The 21892-nt window shown below is 41.3% G+C and overlaps 1 protein-coding gene across 1 annotated transcript in view; it reads left to right on the forward strand.

Annotated features, from left to right (window-relative positions):
- Window positions 1-12674, forward strand: part of atxn7l1 (ataxin 7-like 1) — a 16683-nt gene extending 4009 nt beyond the window's left edge. Inside the window, exons 4-10 of the mRNA XM_069671536.1 lie at window positions 1793-1875; window positions 2701-2957; window positions 3547-3763; window positions 4417-4538; window positions 4761-5288; window positions 7063-7316; window positions 8843-12674. Of these exons, the coding sequence (XP_069527637.1) occupies window positions 1793-1875; window positions 2701-2957; window positions 3547-3763; window positions 4417-4538; window positions 4761-5288; window positions 7063-7303 (1448 nt within the window). The 3' untranslated portion in view covers window positions 7304-7316; window positions 8843-12674. The remainder of the gene's footprint in view (window positions 1-1792; window positions 1876-2700; window positions 2958-3546; window positions 3764-4416; window positions 4539-4760; window positions 5289-7062; window positions 7317-8842) is intronic.
- The last annotated feature ends 9218 nt before the right edge of the window (window positions 12675-21892 follow it).

A 21892-nucleotide genomic window follows, 5' to 3' on the forward strand; every position in this document is an offset into this window, starting at 1 on the left:
CGATTACCGATACCGATATTTTTTTCCCGCACACCTAATTGCAGAGATCATCAACTCTCTTCTGTATTGGAATTAGCGTGCAGTATAATGGTGATACTCTTATCACATTTGTTACAACGGTCGGGGTGACGGGTCTTGAGATGGTTAATCAAGTTTGTAGTGTTGAAAGACTTTGCCTTGGCTCCTCCTCGCATCACCGAAGCTGAGCAGACATTGCAAATAGCAGCTTTGCTGTCTATTTGGGACACTTTGAAAACTTCCACACCAAGGACATTTTGGCTTCTAACTCTCTCATGCTGCAGGTAGACACACGCGACGTCATCACGCTGCGCCGCGCAGGTCTTCTTCGCGCCGGGGACATTGCGCCGAGGTCGGGCATTTAATCAAGTATGCAGCAGCCCATTATTTTATCGGCGGATATCGGCGTGTTGGCTGATGTCCGATAGTTCATTTTTAAGCCAATATCGGCCGATACCGATAACGTGCCGATAATATCGTGCATCCCTAGTACAAAGAGAGCAAAGTTAACCCAGAGTCTAATTCCTTGTATGTGTACATACCTGGCCAGTAAAGCAGATTGTGATTCAGAGGAATGAAGGCTAAAACTATGAAAATAAGACCCAGCACAGGGTTTGACACAGTCACTCTTCATTTTAATGGCTTTCTCCACTTCTGTGATTTTATTTCTTGCATATTTAATGAACTCACCCTTAAGGCCCATGACAACAAAAATACTATTACATACTAATAACATTCAATTTTTATAACCATAAAATTAACAACAAATCTTAAAAGCAGCCATAGATAACAATAATAAATACATTGTAGCACTAAGTTAATATGCTCCTTCAGGACATTGTTGATATGGTTTGATCAGACTCGATTGACAGGGGTCTAAACTACCCACCGACTGTCATCAGGTTATTCCCATGCTGCTAAAACCTGATTGGTGCAGAGGAGTTTAACATCTTCCTACTGAACCCTGCACACTTTAGCTCCTTTTACACTGCCAGTTCAAGGCGGGATTATTACTCCTCTGTTACACTTCGTCCTTTGTGTAGAAAGCATGGAGGCCGAATGGTTGGGCGATGTAAAAAGGCCTTTAAACAATTGAGTGTAGTTCAGTGGAAAAAAATAGATGCGGCTATGTGAGAAAAAGGAAAAGGAACACTGAAACTATGCTGTGTTTTGCAGAAAATAATGTGTCCATGTTGGAGCCCATTACTTTAAGGAAGAAGCTGAGTTTCCACAGTCTGCATCTTAACATCTAAAGTTACATAAAACACTTTTTTCCATTAAAGGAGTTCTTTACAGTAAACACCCGAGAGAGAGGCTGCTAACTGACAGTCTTTAAAGTTGGGGGTTACATTTTACTCAGTTCTTCTTCCATTTCCTCATCTGATTCTGTTCATGAAAGCAGAGAGAGAGCGTTTCCTGCGCTGTCGGTCACAGTTGACTCTTGTCAGGCTGCCAGCATGTCCTGTCAAGAACGATTTGTCACAGCATGCGGGATCTGTCCGGTCTATCTGTTTGAAAGTGGAAGCATTGCTAATAATAATGTCACACTGAATAGTAATATTAGTCTACAGTGGCTTTAAACCACAGCTGCATGATTGAACGAACAAAGGAAGATGTGAACAGACAAATGTCAGCGACTGAACGTCTCAATCGAGACAAATGAATGCAGTTGTTGGACGCTGCCTCCCGGCAAATGAGATTTGATGCCTGAAGGAAGGATGATAAATGACAAGATGACGGCTTCTACTAATGTGTGTGTTTACATGTTACACAGGGAGAGTGTTTGATCCGAACAAGCACTGCGGCGTCCAGGACCCGGAGACTAAACGACCCTGCACACGATCTCTCACCTGCAAGGTAACTCAAATATACACGCGCACACAAATACTCGCTGACACTCTGCACCTGCTTCCTATGTGTCTGACTCTGTAAGCAGCTTTGTTTGTTTATGAGAGGTGTAATATTAAAGGGTGCACTAACATTACTACTGTAGGACTCCAACCCTGTCTATGACCCGCCCTGTCTGCCTCTTGAGATACGTCTGCATTTCCCAGCTAATACAGGGTAGCTGTACTTAAGCATTATAGAGCCCACGCTTCTCTTGATGAGGTAATTATAGACGTCGGATGAGGCGACAACATCTTTCAGCAGTAAAACTCTATTTTACTGCCCTTTAATTACTTCTATCAAGCTGTACTAATCACTTCAAACTGGTTGTTAAGTAAATAAAGATGTCTGAAGCCAGCACGTTGATTTTCTTATATGTAAGGATATTGAGGGACTCACTTCTTAAGTGAGTATAAGAAGCTTTTCTTCCACAAGCCATGCTTCCTGTTCAAAGCAGCGCTCCAGCAGCCTCACACACACACATTTTTTTATTGGAAAACCAAATGTTTGATGCCTGGTTACCCTCCAAAGTAGCTGGAAGGGTAGACAAGCTCACCATCCACTGGCAATATTTACCCCTGTTAGTCTGGTGTGACGCGGGGAAGCAGCATGGTGCAGTGATTACGGAAACTTTCCCGACACCAGAGAGCCATTATCCAAGCCCCCGTTGAAGCATGTTTGACTTCTTCACACATCAATACTTTTAAAAACAAAATATCCGTGGAGATATCTTATTATCTCTGTAGGTCACAGAAGGAAAAGTATAAAAGCCAATTAACCTTTTTTCCGCCGCAGACTCACTCCTTAACTCACCGCCGAGCCGTCCCCGGCCGAAGGAAACATTTCGACATCCTCCTGGCCGAGCACAAGGGGCGCGCGAAGGAGAAGGAGGGCTCGAAGGAGAAGGAGAAGGATGCGCCGCAGGGAGGGAAGGAGGGCAGCAGCCAGAGTATCACGTCACAGGAGGCGGTGTCTCTCAGCAAGCCGCACTGCCCTAATGGACGGCCGCTGTCCACGCTGAAGCTACGGCTGGCAAACGCACACATACCCAGGTAGGACAGTGGAAACATGGAGAAGAAATAAAGGCCAGAATAACTGATTGATTGAAGACTTTCATTTTTCATTGAACCTAAATATGATTTAAAATCATTTGTCACATCTCTGGACTTTGGCTCTGCTGGGCCTGGACGGATGCATGGGGGAATCCCTGTCAGTTCCCGTTGTTCCCACCAGGGGGTGCTGTAAACAAGAGTGTTAAAGGGAGCATTAAAAGAAAGGCAAAGTCTGCACTTGTGAAAATGTCATGAGAAACTAATTTCCTCTTTATTTTTAGAAGATGATCCACTGTTTGAAAAGAGAAGTTATTTTGGGGATTTGTAATGACATAGATTGTGTTGGTGCAGTTATGACGTGACCTTTTGTGAACACTTTATGTCTGCTTTTCTTTTCTTTCCTCTCTCAACATTGTTTTCTTCCTCTTTCCCTTTTATTACACCTCCTCTTTCATTTATTTTCCCTCTCTCCTTCCTCCCCATTGCTCTTCTGCTTTGTTCTATCACTTCCTTTTCTTTCACTTCTTCTCTGACTCCTCTCTTCTAATCTCTTTCTCTCATTAACCCCTCTCTATTTCTGACACCTCAGGGCTCCTGGCTCCACCACCTCCACCTCTAGTCCTCTTCCCCCAGCACTGGCCCCCGCCCACGCCCCTAACCCAGAACCGTCTCCCCACAGTTGGGCGGCAGCGGCGGCAGGAGGAGACGGCGGCAGACTTTCCAGCGACGACGGGGACGCTGAGACTCCAGAGGACTCTGAAAGACCGGCCTTTCACTACTCGCATCGACACCCACAGCCTTTAGGGGTATGATTAACAGACATTTTTATTGAACCGTAACCTTGCGACATTAAATACCCAAAGCAATATTTCCCACTGTTACCCCGCAGGGTCTCCTTTAAATGGCATTTAGAGGAGTTGTCAGTGTCAGACTCAGGTGTAGCTCAAGTTTTCAAGGCAAAGGTCGTGTTTTATGTTGATCTCAGTATGTTCATGGAACTTTAGAAATTGCTGTGCTTTCCGTGGTTAAATGTGCGTGAAGCAAACAAATGTCCAACACACTGAACACCTTATTGTGTAGGTGTGTTCTCAATAAGCAAACCGAGGAATAAAAGAGAAAGTTCAGAATCTGGGTCAAGATCAAACAGTTACAGGAAGGATACATGACTCCATTTCCTGTCTCAAAGAAAGTGAACTTTATCTAGTAGATGGTCGGTTTTACGGCCTTTTTTAGATGTCTGTACTTAAATTCTTGTGCAGATCATCAGCTCTCCTCTCTGCTCTCCATTGATCGTTAATCATTTTCCATCAAGCCCCTCGTCGCTCTCTTTTTTCTCTGCATCCTCTTTCTCTCTTCCTTTCCTCTTTAAACCACATTTTGTACCTCTGTCTCGTGTGCCTCGCTTTACTTGCCATCTGTTCTAATCCCATTTACCTTCCACCGTTCTGTCTCCCTCCAGTGTTGCGTATTCAGCAGCAGGCTCATGGGACGGGGCCACTACGTGTTCGACAGGCGATGGGACAGGATGAGGCTGGCGCTGCAGAACATGGTGGAAAAACACCTCAACGCACAAATGTGGAGGTGAGTGTGCCTGGGCGTACGCTGGAAAGGAAGAGGAGGAGCATCAGGAGCTAATTGGGGAAGAAAATCTAACTGAATTTCCCAGTTTTTGCAGACACAGACACCATTGTTCAGTAAAATACAACGTATTGATTTAGCACTTAGGTTTAGTGCAAATCTATATCAGCAATGAAGCAAATTGTTTGTGCATTTCCCATTGAAAAGTTCCTCTTCCTGTTTCAGGAAGGTGCCTCTGGCTGCCGAGAGCCTCTCCCTCTCCTCCTCCGGTACCTCCCCCGTCACTTCGCAGCGGACTCCCTCTCCCACCTCCGTCACTTCTCCTCTCCTCTCCTCCCCCTCCAGCTGCCTCTCCTACACGTTTCCTCAGTCCGCATCCACAGCCGGAGTGTTCAGCATTCGAGACGCCGCGCAGCCTGTCGCCCCAGTTTCCGCGCTGGGTAAAGCGCGTAACGGCACGCATAAAGCCAGCCGGCCATCCAAAGACGTGGAGGACTCTGTAGTGGGATCCAAGAGGAGGAAAAACTCTTCCCTCTCCTCCTCCTCATCCTTTTCTTCTTCTTCCTTATTGACTGTGGATAATCACAAGAGGAACGGCAGCAGCTATCATCCGACTTTACAGGGTGCAGGGGGGACAGCAATGACGGCAGCCAGGAAAAAGGGACTGGGGCGAGGGGAAAGCGGAGTTTGGGGCAGCAGAGAGGACTGGTCGTCCAGATCAGAGGGGTCTCAAAGCCACAACTCACAGAACAGGTGGGATCCCTATTTTTTGCTTCTTTTTATTTATGAACGTTTTTATATTGTAAGCAGAAGTTAAACTAGACAAAGAAAATACAAAACAAGCTCTTTAGGAGGATGTCATCTTTACTAAACCATGCAGGGATATGTCCAAGATATGTGCTGATGTTCAAAACCCAGTGGTTTGAGATTATTGCTGCAATGTCCTTCAAAAAAGTCTGAATTGAGGGACAAGACAAGAAAACGGGGGGACAGATCAGCCGTGGGAAATTACTATTAAAGATTCATTGTTTTCCAGAAAGTGACTGTTTTCTCTGAGGTTTGTGTTCCCTCATTAGAAATTAGGGCTGCACAATATACCGTTTAACAATTGCGATGCGCGCATGCGCAATAGTCACATTGCAGGACGCACATGAAGCTGCTACTTTATTGTTGCTCGGTGCAAAACGAAAACTCGCCAGTAGAGATAGACCGATATGGTTTTTTGAGGGCCGATACCGATATTTGAAGCCGATATTCATTTGCAATAAAAGTGAAAATATTGGCGTCAAAATTTTGAATAATACAAACTCCAACACTTAACTTTGTTTAAATGCCTTTAACTATATGCATCAGACCCAGTTTTAAATTGATCTCTTATCGGCCTTCAGGTTTAAAAAAAAAAAAAAAAAAAAAAAGGCAGATGCCGATATGCGTCAAAATGCCGAATGTCGGTGCCGATAGTTGGCCCGGCCGATAATCGGTCTATCCCTGCTCGCCAGTTTCCCCTTTTTCCATCATAAATCTACAGGATATCAAATAAGTGCAGCCCTTTATGAGCATACAGAGTGAACTGACGCTGAGCTGCAGACTCTGTGTATCACCTGCCTCTAAACTATTAACGAGTGTGGGACGCTGCTGCCATCACAGATCATGTCGGCGGGATGATCGTGGCAGACGCTCCGTTACGCAAGTGTGTTCCTTACAAGTAAGTGTGTTCCCATTATCAACAGCAGCGGTGCTGGTTCACGCTGTGGCTATATAAACGGAGCGGACGTGCCGCGGAGTGTTTACCTTTAGCAGCTACACCTGCAGCGCACACACGACTCAAGGTTGTGTGTGCTGACAGGAAGGAGGAGACAATGGGCTTTCATTTCAAAAAGTTATCGGGCTGATCACGCTGATTAAACATACATTTGAACACCATTAGAAAAGGTAGTAGTAGTTAAAGTGGCGCAACTGCAGGCCACAAGTGTGTTTGTATTTATTTTATAAAGAAACGTGTTGCTCCACCTGAACCTGAACTTTTTCCTGGGGGTGTAAGAGTCACTGAACCCAGAGTGATAAAAGCAGGAGAGGTTTTGTTTTGTTTTTTTAAGACAAAAATAGACTCAATATAAATAAATAATATATCTAATAATAATTAAATAAATAATAAATAAAAATCACATAAAATATCGCAGAACAAATTTCTCGCAATGTCTCTTTTTTCCGTGCAGCCGTATTAGAAAACAATCTACACCCGAGCATCAACATAATGCCCTCAGATGAAATAGACTCGTTCTTATTGGTTTGACAAAGGATTTATTTTCAAATAACACAATTCTGTCTGAGCCTAACATGACAGTATGTAAGGAGGGTGATTTATAAAGAGTGGAGCAGTGTGTAAACAGAGGGGACAGTGCCAGCAGTGCAGAGGCTGCGATGACAGGTGTTTGGCTTTCTTCTAAAATATACAGCACTGGAAAATCTAACTGGGCTCACTATATATTATTAATAGAGGCAATTTTCTTTCTCTTTTGGCTTCCAGTCGCGATCTTGGCACCGCCAGTATACCCTACTCACCCAACAAGGAGCCTTCCTCCACCCCCCATCAGCCGCTGGCTCCCCCCTCAGGACCCTTGGCGTATGTGGGAGGAGCAGAGGGGAGGAAGAGGAGGAGTCCCAGCTCTTACAGGGGGAAGGCGAGCAAGCTGAGCAGGCCGGGCGGGTTGGAGAGCGTCTGTGGGAATGGGAGTGAGAGTGGGGGGGATACTGGCTTCTGGGCCTGAGTCCCCCAGACAGGTAGGTGTTTTGCGCAGACAACAGATGAACAGCAAAAACAATGTTAGAATTGGTCCTTGAACAGAGACGCAGGTTAGGATGATTATAACAAATGAGCAGATGAAATGAAACCATGAGAGGAAAAAATTCAAACAATGAATATTAAGCAGATTTCCAAGGTCCAGATCCAGACACAAAGAACTCTGTATTTCTGAGACTAGGTGAGGCTGCATTTGTAGTCCATTTAACTATGGACCGCACTGTCCATCTCCCACTTTGGTGCAGACTTAAATATCTTAAAATCTTTCGTGCATCTGTCCTTCACTTAGTGCCTTAAAAACTAATAACATTCCCATCTGCAGCAATTTGGGTTTTTAGCTAGGCTTATATTCGGTGCATAAGATGCACTTTCACTTAAAAAAAATGTTTCATTTGAAAAGTGGGACAGTATAAAATGCAGAGTTATTTTATTGTGTAACGGTATTTTACCCAGACGATGGCGCTATAATCTAGCTAAGACTCCATCACGGACATGCACTGTCATGATCCCCATTGCAGCCCATCACCCGCAAAACAATCATCGTTCGCGTATGCCGAACTCAACTACCGCACAGGTATCTAGCGGGATTGCAAACTCGACGTGGCGAAAACAATTTGTGTGTGTTTTGAATGTGTTGCAAATGAAAATAAATTGAAATAACGTGTAAATAACTTGCCGGGGCGGCTGTGGCTCAGCGGTAGAGTCGGCCGTCTCTCAATCTGAAGGTTGGGCGTTCGATCCCTGACTGCTACAGTCACATGTTGAAGTGTCCTTGGGCAAGACACTGAACCCCAAATTGCTCCCGGTGGCACAGCCATCGGGTATGAATGGGCATAGATCCTTTTTCCCCTCTTGAATACCCCCAAAAACAGACTGTGTCTGTTGTTCATTTAACACCAACGCTCTGTGGACTGCAGGCTCTGTCTTCCACTTTTGTGCAAATTAAAATGTCTCAAAATCTATCAGATGCATCCTTAAAGGATGAATCCTTTTTGCTTAACTGATCTTCTGACATGTCCTTTAATGCAACCATCCACTAGAAATTCTAACCGCTCAATACTAAGTGGCTGAAAAACTAAGGAAATTCCCATCAGCAGCACTTTGTGTTTTAAGCTAATTGGCTAACATTAGCATGCTAAAGAGCAAAAGTACGCTTAGCATCAGGATGTGAGCATTGTCATTGTAAACATGCTAATTTGCCAGCATTTGTACTCGCATAGCTGCTAGCGTTTGTTAAACTGTCAGCTTTCTTAGTTTCTGTAGTTTTTATCTCTTAGAAATTAAATTCTAATTATTTTCACTTCCCCTTAGAAAAGCGAACCACTTTCACTGAAATCTGAAACCAAAGGACCAAAGGGCAAATTAATGACAACATAAAATGATGCATCACAGCAATGAGCAAACAAATTGATCCGCCTTGGGGCTCTTACCTCCTTAGTTTGAATGTAATCTGAACCAGTATTAAATAAAAGAAAGGTAATAGCTCTTGTCCTTCCTCTCCCTGCAGGCCAAGTTCAATCACTGACAGAAACCTGTTTCACGGACTGAATGTTGGGCAGCTGCGTGGGCCACCACCGTTTGTGACCTTTGACCTCACCGCTCTTCCACTGACAGAACCAATCAGACTGCTTCATCTCGGCCATGTCACCCCTGTTTACCCAATGACAGTTCCGTTAACTCGCTATGACGTTGGGGCTCTCTTCGGCTTCCACTCTTCACCTCTCATTGTGGAGTTTGATGGAGAGCGGCTGTGGTCGACAGTGGAATCAGAAACTTATCCAATGAGAAGGGAAGTTTTCAAGGATTATTCAATAACGCCACCACTGTACACTTTCTGGGGAGAAGATCGGAGTTTATTTTCTGGTTGTTTTGACCGTTCTTCTGGCACTTCTGTCCGGTCACAAGGAAGGAAAGTGTGATTGTTTTTGGGAGTTAGACGGTTGAAGGACCTACTGACACGACTACTGTAGGACTCCTAGCCTTCCGCTATGCCACCCTCTTTTCTGTCTTTTTCTATCTCTTTTTTTGTCCAGCTTTTTCTTCTTTTTCTTAATCTCTCTGCTTCTTTCTTTATAAATCTTTCTCTAAAAGTTCTTTTTCTCCTTTCTCTCCCTCTCCCTATTCACCCCAGCATGCCTGTGTTCAAAGTGCACTTACTGCCCCCTCTTCCCCTCGCTTCCCTCTTCACTGACTCTAGCGCGGTCTCCAGCAGTGCCGCACGAGGACACGCTCGCACAAGGGAAGAAAAAAAAAACTGTGTTACCAACGACGCCGCGCCAATGCATTGTATTTCAGTAGAGGAAGAAGTCTGATTTTCTTTGAAGATTGTTTTTAAATATTGCAAGAAACACAAACTCCCGTCTGTGTGTCAGGACTTGCATCCAAAAAGGAATTATAACTACGGTGTTGGATCTCTTTTTGTACAATAATTTATCGTTTGTTTTCTAACTGACCATTGAGGTTTGAGACTTTTTGAGCAAAAAAATGTATTTCTATGGCTTTTTGAAGAAATGTTGAAAGTATTATGAGAGTTCATATTGTTGAAATGTACATATCTGTTATTATTTTTCTATTTATTAATAATCGTCCCCTTTTACTTCATATGAGCTAAAGAGAGGGAGGATGTGGCCCCTCTACCTTGATGTGTCTTTAATGATGTTGATTCTGTCGGCCTGGTTTCTCAAAATCTTCATTAGAAAGTTTTCTAATTAATACTGAAACACAGCCAAATACAATTTCATTTCCATTTTAACAGAATCAGCAAAAAATCTTTATTAGTCCTTTTCTAATAACTATATCGAGGGCGATACAGCCAATTATGTCTCCTCCTGAGTTTAATTCTCCCCTTGGTGTTCACTGTAATCAATAGAAGCAATAATACTTGAAATTGGCACGATATCTATGAAGAACAACAACAGCTTGTGGTTTCGCCCATCCTACATTCCTACATCACCCAGCGTGCATTGCGCCCCTCCCTCTGAAAGGAGTGAAATACTACCGTTTCGCTGCAGGCAACGGCTCAGAGCGGTACTGTATCTGAAATACGACGAGAATATACCGCTGCATCCTCTAAAAAAATCTTCAGGTCTGCAGTCTACATTTCAAACCTGACAATTTTGAACGAGACATGAGAGGCGGGCGTCCCAGATTGAGGAAGTGTAGTTCAGCAAGCTCCCTGGCCTCCGCCAGATGGCGCTTTTTACGTAGTCTGGCGGAGGTTTTCCAGGGCCCATTGGAGAAGCGGATAGTGTCCTCCAAAGGCGCAGAGCAATACTGCATTTTTTTCATACCATAATGGCATTAGCTCCCCATAATAGCATGATAGGTCTGAGGTTGAAAATCGGCGGACTGGCCCTTTAAGATATTAGGTTTGTACTGCATCTAATAAACCATAAATCATCATATTTAAGTTTTACACCAACAGGAAGTGATACTAAAACAATTACATGAAATTATTTTACAAGATCACTTTGGAGCAGTGTCGCCACTGGCTTATGTAATTTTTCTTGCAGCAACAAGCAATCAAAAAAACCTGCCTGGAATTAATGTGTAGACTGAAATTTGGACGGAGCTGCAGTCTTAATCAGCAGATGGGGTTTGCTCCGTTGCCATGGATCTGGCTCAGGTGTCCTCACGTGACCCAAGCGCTTCAGTGAACCTCATTCAACATCTTGTCACAACTTTGCCTGCACCCCACACTGCATACTTTTTCTCTTAGTAATACTTAAGTGCGTACTTTGCAAACAGTACACTAACAATTACAGAACTTTATCTTTGACTATCTTATCTGTAGCACAAATTTTTAATATTGTTGAAAAAAATGGTGGCTTTCTGAGTTGAAAAACAACATGGAAAAATGCATAGCAGAGAGGATTGTGGGTCGCAAGAGCCAAAAAAGTGTGACTGCTTTGCATACTGCAAATTACACCCAAATCTAGTATGACATCCTGGTATTTTCAGGATCACACATACATGTATTTGGACATCCTTTCCCACACACTAAACACTATGGCAGTATGGGAAATGTAGTCTTTGTCAAACTCAACAGCCCCCATCGCATAATTTGTGTCTTCCTTATGCTAATGAACAAAGAGTTTTGTGAAACCAGGCCCTGGTTAGTATTTTCGTATAAAGGGCCCCACATTCCTGTTCGCCTGTGGTTCCTCCCTTTTTCACACTTCTTCCAATGTTCAAAACTATAGCTATATTTTTAAACTGTCTTTATCTTCCAGGGCCGACTGGTCTACTCTGTATTGGTCTATGTGAAATCAAAGCCAGGTCAGAATGCCTTCAGTTACAGCTGCACCTTTGTGTGAGGGGATATCCCTTGTTAACAGTCAATTGGTATCATGTATTCTATTAGAAGTAAAAAAACAAACCCTCAGAATATCTAAGGAGTCTGTTCAAGTGGTGACGCTTAAGTAACTGAAAGCGTTTTGATTTGCTTGATGGCAGCGTGGAGCCGAACGTAAGCGGACGCTCCAACCTGGTACTTGCCGAGTGCTTCAGTGGAAATAACTTTTTCTATTTGTATTATTTTCTCTCAAAAGCATCGAAGCACTAACGATGAATGAATTGTACATAATCAGATGTATTTGTGTTGTGCTTTTTCCCAAGTGCTTCCCATGATGACACTTTATTCATCAGTGCGTGAGATTGTCTAACAGCTATTCGATCAGAAACCGGCTCGGTGGTCTGTTTTTTTTTTTTTTTTTTACTGTAGATACGCATCAGTCGACTGGTTAACATGCCTACAATTACATTATAAACATGGTTTTTTTTTTCTGTTTAACACAACATACCAACACATGTACAAGTATATGGATGTTTTATGTCAAAGGATGGTTTAGATGGGAATTTACAGTGGGAAATGCCACCTTTACTTCTGTTTTTAATACAGGAAGTTACAGTCTGTTGCAGCTAAAATGAAGACAAAGCTAATGGATCTTTTATTTCAGAGCAGTTGTATTATTTGCTGTTGAATTTTATGGAGGTATTAAACCCTCCCCCTTCCTTTTTTTTGCACTTTGTCATAATGCCCAGATCTTTAATCAACTTCTATTTATATAAATATTTGAGATATAAAAAAAAATCTTTATCTATATATTTGTAAAAAGTGTTTCTGGCAACTACAGGAGAAGAAGATGAAGAGTTTATTCTCAGTGTTTGTTGTATCTGATCCAGACCGGAGTGAACGTTGAATGTCTGAAATATTGCCTTGTTAGAGTCGGACTTTATTCAATCTCGCTGCAGTCGGATCAGAAAAAAAGCATTTCCCATCAAAACGACTTGCTGTAAAAAGAAAATGTTCTTATATCCGAGCTTTTATTAAATGATTGAAAGTGGATGTTGTGTAATTTGTAAAACAAACACGCAGCTTTTGAATGGCGAGGGATGTCCCACTGGGGGATGGATGGTTGTTTTGTATCGAGACTTGTTGTTATTGCGACTGTGTGTTGAATGCTTTCTGTCAACGCTCATGATCGTTGGTGTCTCACAGGATATTTTTGTGTTGCTGGTGAAGAGCTCTGTGGTTGTCAGTCTCTCACAATGAAACCTCAATTACATCTTTAGTGCTTAAAGTTTACGACATGCATCTGTAATTGTCATTTTTATAATGGAGGACACTGAACTGTGCCGAGCCCTGTCTGCTTTGATGCTGAAATCTGAAAGTAGTTGACGCTTCTGCCGACTTTGATTTCCAGGATTTTTAGCATCGTGGCTCAAGTGATGGTGATGTTCGTCAATCTGCCTGCAGCTTTGAGCAACATCTCAACATCTATTGGATGAAGAGGAGCAACCCCCAGAGACTGTGGTGATCTCCTGACTTTACCTTTACCTTTACCTTTACCTTGCCTTTACCAGCCACTTAACATTTCTTGTTGTGGATGAAATATCTAAACAACTATTGAATGGATTGTCCTCAAATTTTGTCTGATTTTATATTTGATATTTTAAAGACCAGCTCCAGTCACACAGTTTTTTCTGCAAAATACGTTTAATTACCTTGTAACAAACTGCATAGTCCCCACCCACTATGCACACGTCTCTGCCATCGTTTAGTGGCAACTTGTTGAAACTGAGCTAGCTTGAAATGTAGTCATTAGTAGCAGTAACGCTAGTAGTCAGTAGTGAGTTTGCAAAAATTACGATGACGGTTACAGCTGGCTCACACATCGCAGAAGTGGTTGCCATAGGTTGCACATCATGATACGCATAGCGTCACCCCGTCCGTTAACGTGATTGGCTCCTCAGGTTTGTGACGTCACATACCTGCCAATCTGAAAACGTGTTGTTCAGCCTGTCCTTGGTACTCTGCAGTGTAAAAGCAGACAGGCCCAGCCATGCTCATGTTTGTCACTGATATGTCTTGTAGCACATGAAAAACACCACATGGAGATGTTTACAAGGTTAAACACTTGATTTTCACTGGAGGGGGTCTTTAATATTTCTATTTTCAATGCAACCGTTACTTGTTGTACACTTTCAAATTCAATCACGTTCATGACTGTTATTGCGTCGGCTAGTTTAGAAATTGAAACCGAGACAAAAATCTATTTATTTGAGTCATAACTGCAAAGATGCTAAAACTGCAGACAAGATGTAAAAACCGAGCCGACAAAATACCTTCAGTAACAAGCGGAATATGTGTAATATTATTATGATTATGCTCCTTTAAACACTCTGGAGCCTTTGTGCATTTTTTGCGGCAACTGTTGCATAAAGTGCGCCTCATAAAGTGACTGCAAGTTATAAAGTGTGTTTTTTTAGCAAAACAACCAACTTGTGTAACGAATAGAAGTGGGATAAATAGATCGATACGCCAATATATCGGCATCCGGACTTGTGCAATACAATTATTGATAAGCTGGTGGCAAATATCAATATTTTAATTTAAAAATAAAAGGCGCTCTAAAGGTTTCCCTGCGATGAAGTTCATCAGTAATCGAGGTGTACCATTTAATTGTCTTGCAATATATCAATTAGCTCAGAATCGCTGCATCGTGATATTATCGTGATCCTGGGCCACGTATGGTATTGTGAGTTACCCTATTCACAAGCTGTACATTATTGAAAAACGTTGAGCACATTTTAGTGTGTCCAGTGCTTTCGTTTATGGCCTCCTACCTATTAAAACTGGCTCTGTGTAAAGTGCAAGGCAGTAAATGTTAAAACGCTAAGATGATGAACATGGCGAACATGACACCTGCTATTTTAGCATATTGGGATTAGCATTCAGCTAAAATCACCACTGTACCTACTTACAGTGCTTTCTTTTTATTCCATTATCTTTCATGCTGAAACAATAATCACATAAATTCAAAGTGACTTGCAGCATCATTCAAAGCTTTCCTGTTCTGCTAATTAACGTCAGGAAGTGTTGGACAAGGCCTGCAGTATTGAATTAAAACATGACATGCTGGAGTTGAATTATGTTTCAGCGTAATATACAAGAGCCTTCCTAATTAAGTATTGAAAGAGGATCTTGGATTGTTTCTCCGCGGCTTCCTCTCCACAGCGGGATGGTTGGTCGGGTTAAGGTCCAGCTTTAAAGGCTGATAACACAGAGGCACTATTTGTTCTCTTGACAATGTAGCCCAGCAGGCGAAATCACCTCTTTGGCAAGGAAATGAAACAAAAAACACATTTTCAGGATCACAGAATTAATTGCCTAACAAGTGATCTTCGGGGAGCCCCTCTTGGGGCGTGTAGTCGGAGCTAAGCTAACTCTTTATTCCACCTGTATCAACCATTAAACACAGCTTATTAGTTAGAAAGACGCAATTTTGAAATAGACAAGATTGTGTTTGGTTATGTTCATCTGATGCGCTGTAAAAAAAAAATCAAATGGGAACTCTCTTTACTGCTCTTCTTTCTTTATTGTTTACAGCAGAAAGCTGCTTTTGAGACGTCTCCTCTCTCGCTGTTCAGTCGCTCCACCTGAGAAAGGACATTGCTGACGATCGCTGTCTCTCCTGGGCTCTTTCTACTTGTCCTTACCTGCGAAGCTTTATGATAAGAGGTCAGGGAAATGTGAATCATGCTGTTTTATTTTGAAAGTAACCGTGAGCTTCTGTTCATTATCATTTACAGGCTTTCACATCAACTCTACAGAGGCTACTTTTGATCATTTTACTAATTAAGTAAATGTTAAAGTGCACATCCCTGGTAAGATTGAGATCAATAACAGCAAATGAAACCATAAAATGATCCAGTAACATTTAAAGTACTATTATACTTATTATCTTTTCACCCGCATTTTCCCAACAGCGATGAGTGAGAACTGTCTTCTGTTCAGCCCCTGTAAGAGCCCGTCGCCACAGTTGTGGAGAGCAGCTAATTTGTCCTCAAGTGTGAGTCAGATGTGACCGTAGACCCCGAGAGAGAGAGTGGTGACTACGGACTAAGTGAAAGAAAGAGAAACATGATGACCATGGAGATGCTGTTGCTAACCACAAAAAGATGGGGAAATACTCACTTCCCCCTTTTAAAGCTCTTTAATCTATTAAACCTATACAGCAGGAATATGTAATGTTAGCTGTCTAGTGTTCATTGTTTCAAGACATATTATAGGATGGTGAATCTTTAAACACTACATCCATCATACTGTCACTATGCAACTGAACGCTATTAGTCATACATGACAAAGAGAGGCTGTATGGCAAAAGCTCTTTGTGCACAAGGTGAAGGGAAATTTTAATTTCCGTCTAAACATTCACTTTTTTAAACTTATAGAAAGTTTTTTTTGAACATCAGAACATCAGAAAATTATTACCCTGCCTGTTTCTGATTTGAAAGTTTATTGAATTAAATAGATGTCACTGTCAAATTGGCCCCAAAGATGAGCCTAATCAGAGGTTCAGTGTAAAAACTCTCATTTGATGCTTGTGAAAAACTTTCTTTGAATCATCAGTTGCTTGTAAAGATGGGAGAGGCACTGATGAAGCTTTTCAAACTACGCAGACCTTCTTCTTTGGCATTCTGAAAAGCCTACAGCTTCTGCTCGACTATTACAATCCTATTCTCCCTCACACCCTCTTAGACGAGCTGAAACAGATGGAGGTGAACCCATTCAGGTGGCACCATGCATTTCTCTCTGACATGCAGGTTATAAGTGCTGGAGCTCATCACTGCTGAAGAAATGGCCTTCGAGCCCACATTTGATGGCGATCACGGCCCAGTTTTAATCAATGGCAAGAGAGCTGAGCTGGTAACAACATACAGGTACTTAGGTATGCGCTTTTATTAGCAGTTACAATGGGCTCATTAAGTGGAGTATGTTCATTCACAAATCATTCAGCATTTTCTGCAAAGGCTCAGGGTCCATTGAGTGGATAGAAGCATTATGTTATTGTTCTAAGGGGTAACGCTTGACACTAGTATGTTTATGGCATCACTACATGCTTTGGTAAACTGTCTGTTATACTCAGATCACAGCTCCAAAACCTGAGCACAAGAGGTGGAAAAATAATTGGAATGCTGACCCTGTCTTCCCTCCAGGAGGCATTTGTGGGGACGGTGAGGAAGCAGGGCCTGGAAATCACCTGTGAACCAAACCTCATCCTTTACATAAGAGTGTTCATGGTGTAGGGCATCTGGGCAATCTTTTTTTGGCTTGGGTCATCTGTGCACATTCTTGGTGTACGGCATTATTGCAATGTTTTGTTGAATTTCATCTGTACAATGTCTTTGTTTTTTTAAGGTCATCTTTGCAATATCTTCATGTTGGACACAGTTGCACATTTTGTTTCATGGCATCTGTTCAATATTTTCGGTGTTCGTCATCTGTGTAGTAACCAGATGTATGGCATCTGTGCGATATGTTCATGAACGGCACCTATGCAATACCTGTGCTATATTTCAGTGTAGCACATTTATGCAATATTTTTGTGCAGAGCACTTCTGCAATATTTTGTGTAGAGCACCTGTGCAATATTTTTGTGTAGAGTACCTGTGCAATATTTTTATGTAGTGCACCTGTGCAATATTTTTGTGTAGAGCACCTGTGCAATATTTTTATGTAGAGCACCTGTGCAATATTTCTGTGTAGAGCACTTCTGCAATATTTCTGTGTAGAGCACCTGTGCAATATTTCTGTGTAGAGCACCTGTGCAATATTTTTATGTAGAGCACCTGTGCAATATTTCTGTGTAGAGCACTTCTGCAATATTTCTGTGTAGAGCACCTGTGCAATATTTTGTGTAGAGCACCTGTGCAATATTTTAATGTAGAGCACTTCTGCAATATTTTTATGTAGAGCACCTGTGCAATATCTTTGTGTAGAGCACTTCTGCAATATTTTTGTGTAGAGCACCTGTGCAATATTTTAATGTAGAGCACTTCTGCAATATTTTTGTGTAGAGCACCTGTGCAATATTTTTGTGTAGAGCACTTCTGCAATATTTTTGTGTAGAGCACCTGTGCAATATTTTTGTGTAGAGCACTTCTGCAATATTTTTGTGTAGAGCACTTCTGCAATATTTTTGTGTCGAGCACCTGTGCAATATTTTTGTGCAGAGCACCTGTGCAATACATTGATAAAGGGCACCTGTACTACATTTCGGTGTAGCCCATTTATACAATATTTTTTTATAGAGCACTTGTGCAATATTTTTGTGTAGAGCACCTGTGCAATATTTTGTGCACATGTGCAGTATTTTGGTCTCGGGAAATATTGTGGTTTAAGTTCTGGTGTTCATAAATCTGTGTATGATACTGTGTGTGTTACCTGTAGTTTGATGATACATGTGTGCTGCTACACCAACTTTGTTCTTTTTAATGCACAAGAAATGTCTCCTAAAGGGTAAATAATCACTTGTTTAATCAAGTGCATGTTCCAGGTTTCAACACCCAAGTGTTACAGTTATAACTCATTAAACCTTCTTCAAACAGACCCAAGAGTTGATCAAAGTCTCTCCTCGACCAGTGTGTTGATGTTTTTCTCTAATTTATCAGAGCCTAGCCTTGAGATGGTGTGGAAAAAATGTCAATTATAGTTTAGCTATTAGCTAATATTAGACATTTGACTGATTTTATATTAAGAGTCAAATTGTCTATGAGGTCCTGTAGTTTTCGTAGATTCAGATTCTAATCTCCTATCTGAGGGCCGATGATAGAATATCCGAAAAGTCATAAATACGGCAGAGTATCTGTGAGAGGAAAAGTTGAATTACACATGAAATAACACCATCACAACACTGCTAGGTCATTTATTGTGATGCATTTATGTGCAGCCCCACACATTGCTCCAACATTTCCATCCTAGGAGTTTTTCCCACAAAAGGAGCTCCTGCATTATTTTTTCATGATCACTGTTCTGGCCTGTGATGGTGCTTATATGGCAACACTATTTCAAAAGCTTTGGCCTAAAACATACTGTATGTTTGTATCCTGTTGCTCATGTATTGCTGTTATTTTTAGGAGGTAATATGTGTTTAAAGTAGGAAATACAGAGGCCTGTTTAAAAGCATAATATACAGCCGTCTATTACATATCGCTACATTCAATTAGATTTAAATGAGCATGACATCAAACAGGCTTTTCTCCTCTCCGCTCTCTTCTGTGCTTTGAACATTAATGGACTGAAATGACATTAAAAAAATACATTCCCAACAACATTGACACCTTGTGGTCAGTTCCCTCTAACACGACCCCTAAATCTCATCAGCCACATATCAGATCAAAAGCACTCAGACAGAAATGCAATGCAGAACAAATGATGTTAACCTCAAAGTGGAGAACTGCTCTTATTTAGGCTTCATTTATTCAGATACGCCTGCTGGGATGAACAATTACTGCACAGGTCGTCTGCTGAATCTATAATCGCAGCAGCTACCGTGCGACTTCCAAGGATGTCGGATCCTCACACATCCAAGGAAGTGAAACAAATAATTAATGAAAACTGATTCATTTCCCACCGATTGCAAGGATGTTAAATACAGATCTGATATCCAATGGATGTTTGGGGATGTAAATGTGTAAATCATGATATTTGCTCCTGTTGAAGAAGATTGTGTCAGTGTAATCTGTTCATCTTGTTTGTCTTTCACTAAGTGGATCTCGCAGGAATCAAGTTGTACCCTAATCTACCGCATCTTCAAACAAGGCCCGCTCGTAGCCCCTGCTATAATTATAAACAGGCTATTTAAATAAGCAGTGTAAACTAATTATTTAGCATGCAAAAAAGTGTCCAAACATGTCACTAGGTGGTGTGATAAATGCAGCCTGCATGTAATTGAGAAGATAAAAGCTCTCGGCTCTATTCGGTGACGTCCATGAATGCCGAGGAGTTTCTCCCCCCAGTGCAAACAGCATTCTTATGATAATGGAATAATGCTGGTGCTTTAGTTAATTGTGTATAGGCGATAGTGGTGGGCACCTTTTGTTGGGAGCTCTCGTGGGCCGAAAGGAAAAAGCTGGCAGGGATTATAACTCTTAAAGAACTTCTCAAATTCCCCCAAACAACCAAACTTTGTAACCACTTTGCATTCAATGATATGAGATTTTCTTTACTCAGTTGTGATATTTATCAAATGCTGCCTAAATGAAGTACTTTATAGAGTAGCTCATGATGTTTCCAGATTAAGAGGGATCTTCTTGCTCACAGTGTGTATAAATCAACATTTCCACAGCTTAGTTTAAGTGGAACCCTTTCTTTAACTATAATCAAATACTTACTTTCAATCTCTAACTGCAGGGTTCCAATCACAGCTAATGAGGGTATCTACTGTGTTTACATTTTGCATCATTAAGCAACTAAGCTGATCCAATTTTCTCATTAAAATGTGTCACCAGGTAAGGTTCCATTGGCTTGCTCATTGGCTGGTTTGACACCATCTTAACGCAGATCTTGTTAATGGCGTTGTAAACAGCTGATGACGCCTTGTCGTCCTGAATCGCTATTGTCAAGAACACATCTTTAAGGTACCACAACAAAGAGCAAAACATACTTTAGAAGAAGAACTTGTACTTAAGATACACTTTAAAATGTCCTGTAAGATATGGAAAAGCCAGTACGTCATAATGTTTTTGTTTGGGACAACCACTTCCTAGTTTATATTACACTAGCATACTACATAATAGCATTAGTATGACTTCAAACATACTGTTTGCCTAATGGCCTATGAGACATCATGTTGTACTAAATAGCTAAGTTGAGGCATATACATTTTTAATAACTTTATTGTTGCTTAGAACTATGATAGAGTGGGCTCCCATATGTTACAGATCCACACCATATTGCTTTTGTTTAAGTAATTTAACTTGTATTAATACTTAGTACTTTCATATGTGGGTAATCCTTGAATGTGTAACCACTTTTACATTATACACTGAATAAAATGATAGTTGCTTCTGTTAGTTTGCTCATTTAGGCCTACAAATCAATAAATACAGGTTTATATGCTGTTTATTTCAACACAGCCTTTAATCAGTTTCCATCACATCTCCACCTGTCTGGTGGATAAGCAGTGAATAACAAAACTTTATTAATTCACTGCAAATTCCTTTTTCTAGTGGCTAAGACAAATGTGTGCCTCTTTTCCCCAAAATATCCTCTTTGTGAAATATAAACCTACAACCCACTCTATCCTCCTCTACATCGCAGCAACCTCAAAGTCAGGACCTCAGCCTCGCGTCCCTTCATAAACTCACCTGCGTCATCATCTAACATGTACAATATTTGAGCCAGCTGCCACTAATTAGCTCAATTGATACTTTCTCATTACAGTAAACAGGTTCATTAGTCACACATTAGCTAACTTGTTAGCTTAATATTGTTTGCTCTGGAGCTTGTTTACTCTGGACGCTTAATTTATATTCAGGTATGTTATGTTGTTATGTGGTCAACTTTTTGTATTTCTTTTATCAGATATACATAATTTAAATTTCATTCATATTTCAGCTCGGAAGAACTGATAGCCCGAAAAAACGGGTTTCTGCTCAACAACCTTGAAACAAGGTACGTTTTCGCTATCTTCGCATGAAGTTACATTTTGTTGTGAACATTGTTTTCCCCAACAATTAATGTAGTCAATAGTCTTAGAAATTAATGTTATTACACCTTTCAAAAATAACCGAATGCAATGCCACCTCGCAGTGTAAAAATAACAATAATAACGCTCAGTAGCAGTATTTTAATTGTTTCTGTTGAAAAGCTATACAGTTAAGCTAGCTGGCTAGCAAAGTGGAAATTATTCCAACAAAAGTCCTGCCGTTTAATTATTAAGGATTGTTGTTAATTGTCAAATGTTCAGTATTGATTCTGTTACGTTTGAGGTTGTTTTGGGTTTGATGTGTTTTTGTGTTTACCGTTAGGGAGAGTGTCTTTCTGTTCTCATAAGGCAGTTGTCGATTCCTACACTGAACAAACCTTTGGAGTTATGTCAGTTACTTGCCTTTAATCAGCCTCAATCACTGAGAAGCCTCTATGTCTGCCTACGTGATGCTGGTGGAACACGTGCCTTAGAAGTTGGTACACCATTCATAACTTTTATTGTGGTAGCATTTGACAAAAAAATAAGACCTGTCTATTGGTTGGTTTCCTGTGTTGTTTTAA

The sequence above is a fragment of the Semicossyphus pulcher genome, unplaced genomic scaffold, assembly GCF_022749685.1.
Source record: "Semicossyphus pulcher isolate SPU_LCO1_2020_fin unplaced genomic scaffold, fSemPul1.0.p SCAF_20, whole genome shotgun sequence".
NCBI lineage: Eukaryota > Metazoa > Chordata > Actinopteri > Labriformes > Labridae > Semicossyphus > Semicossyphus pulcher.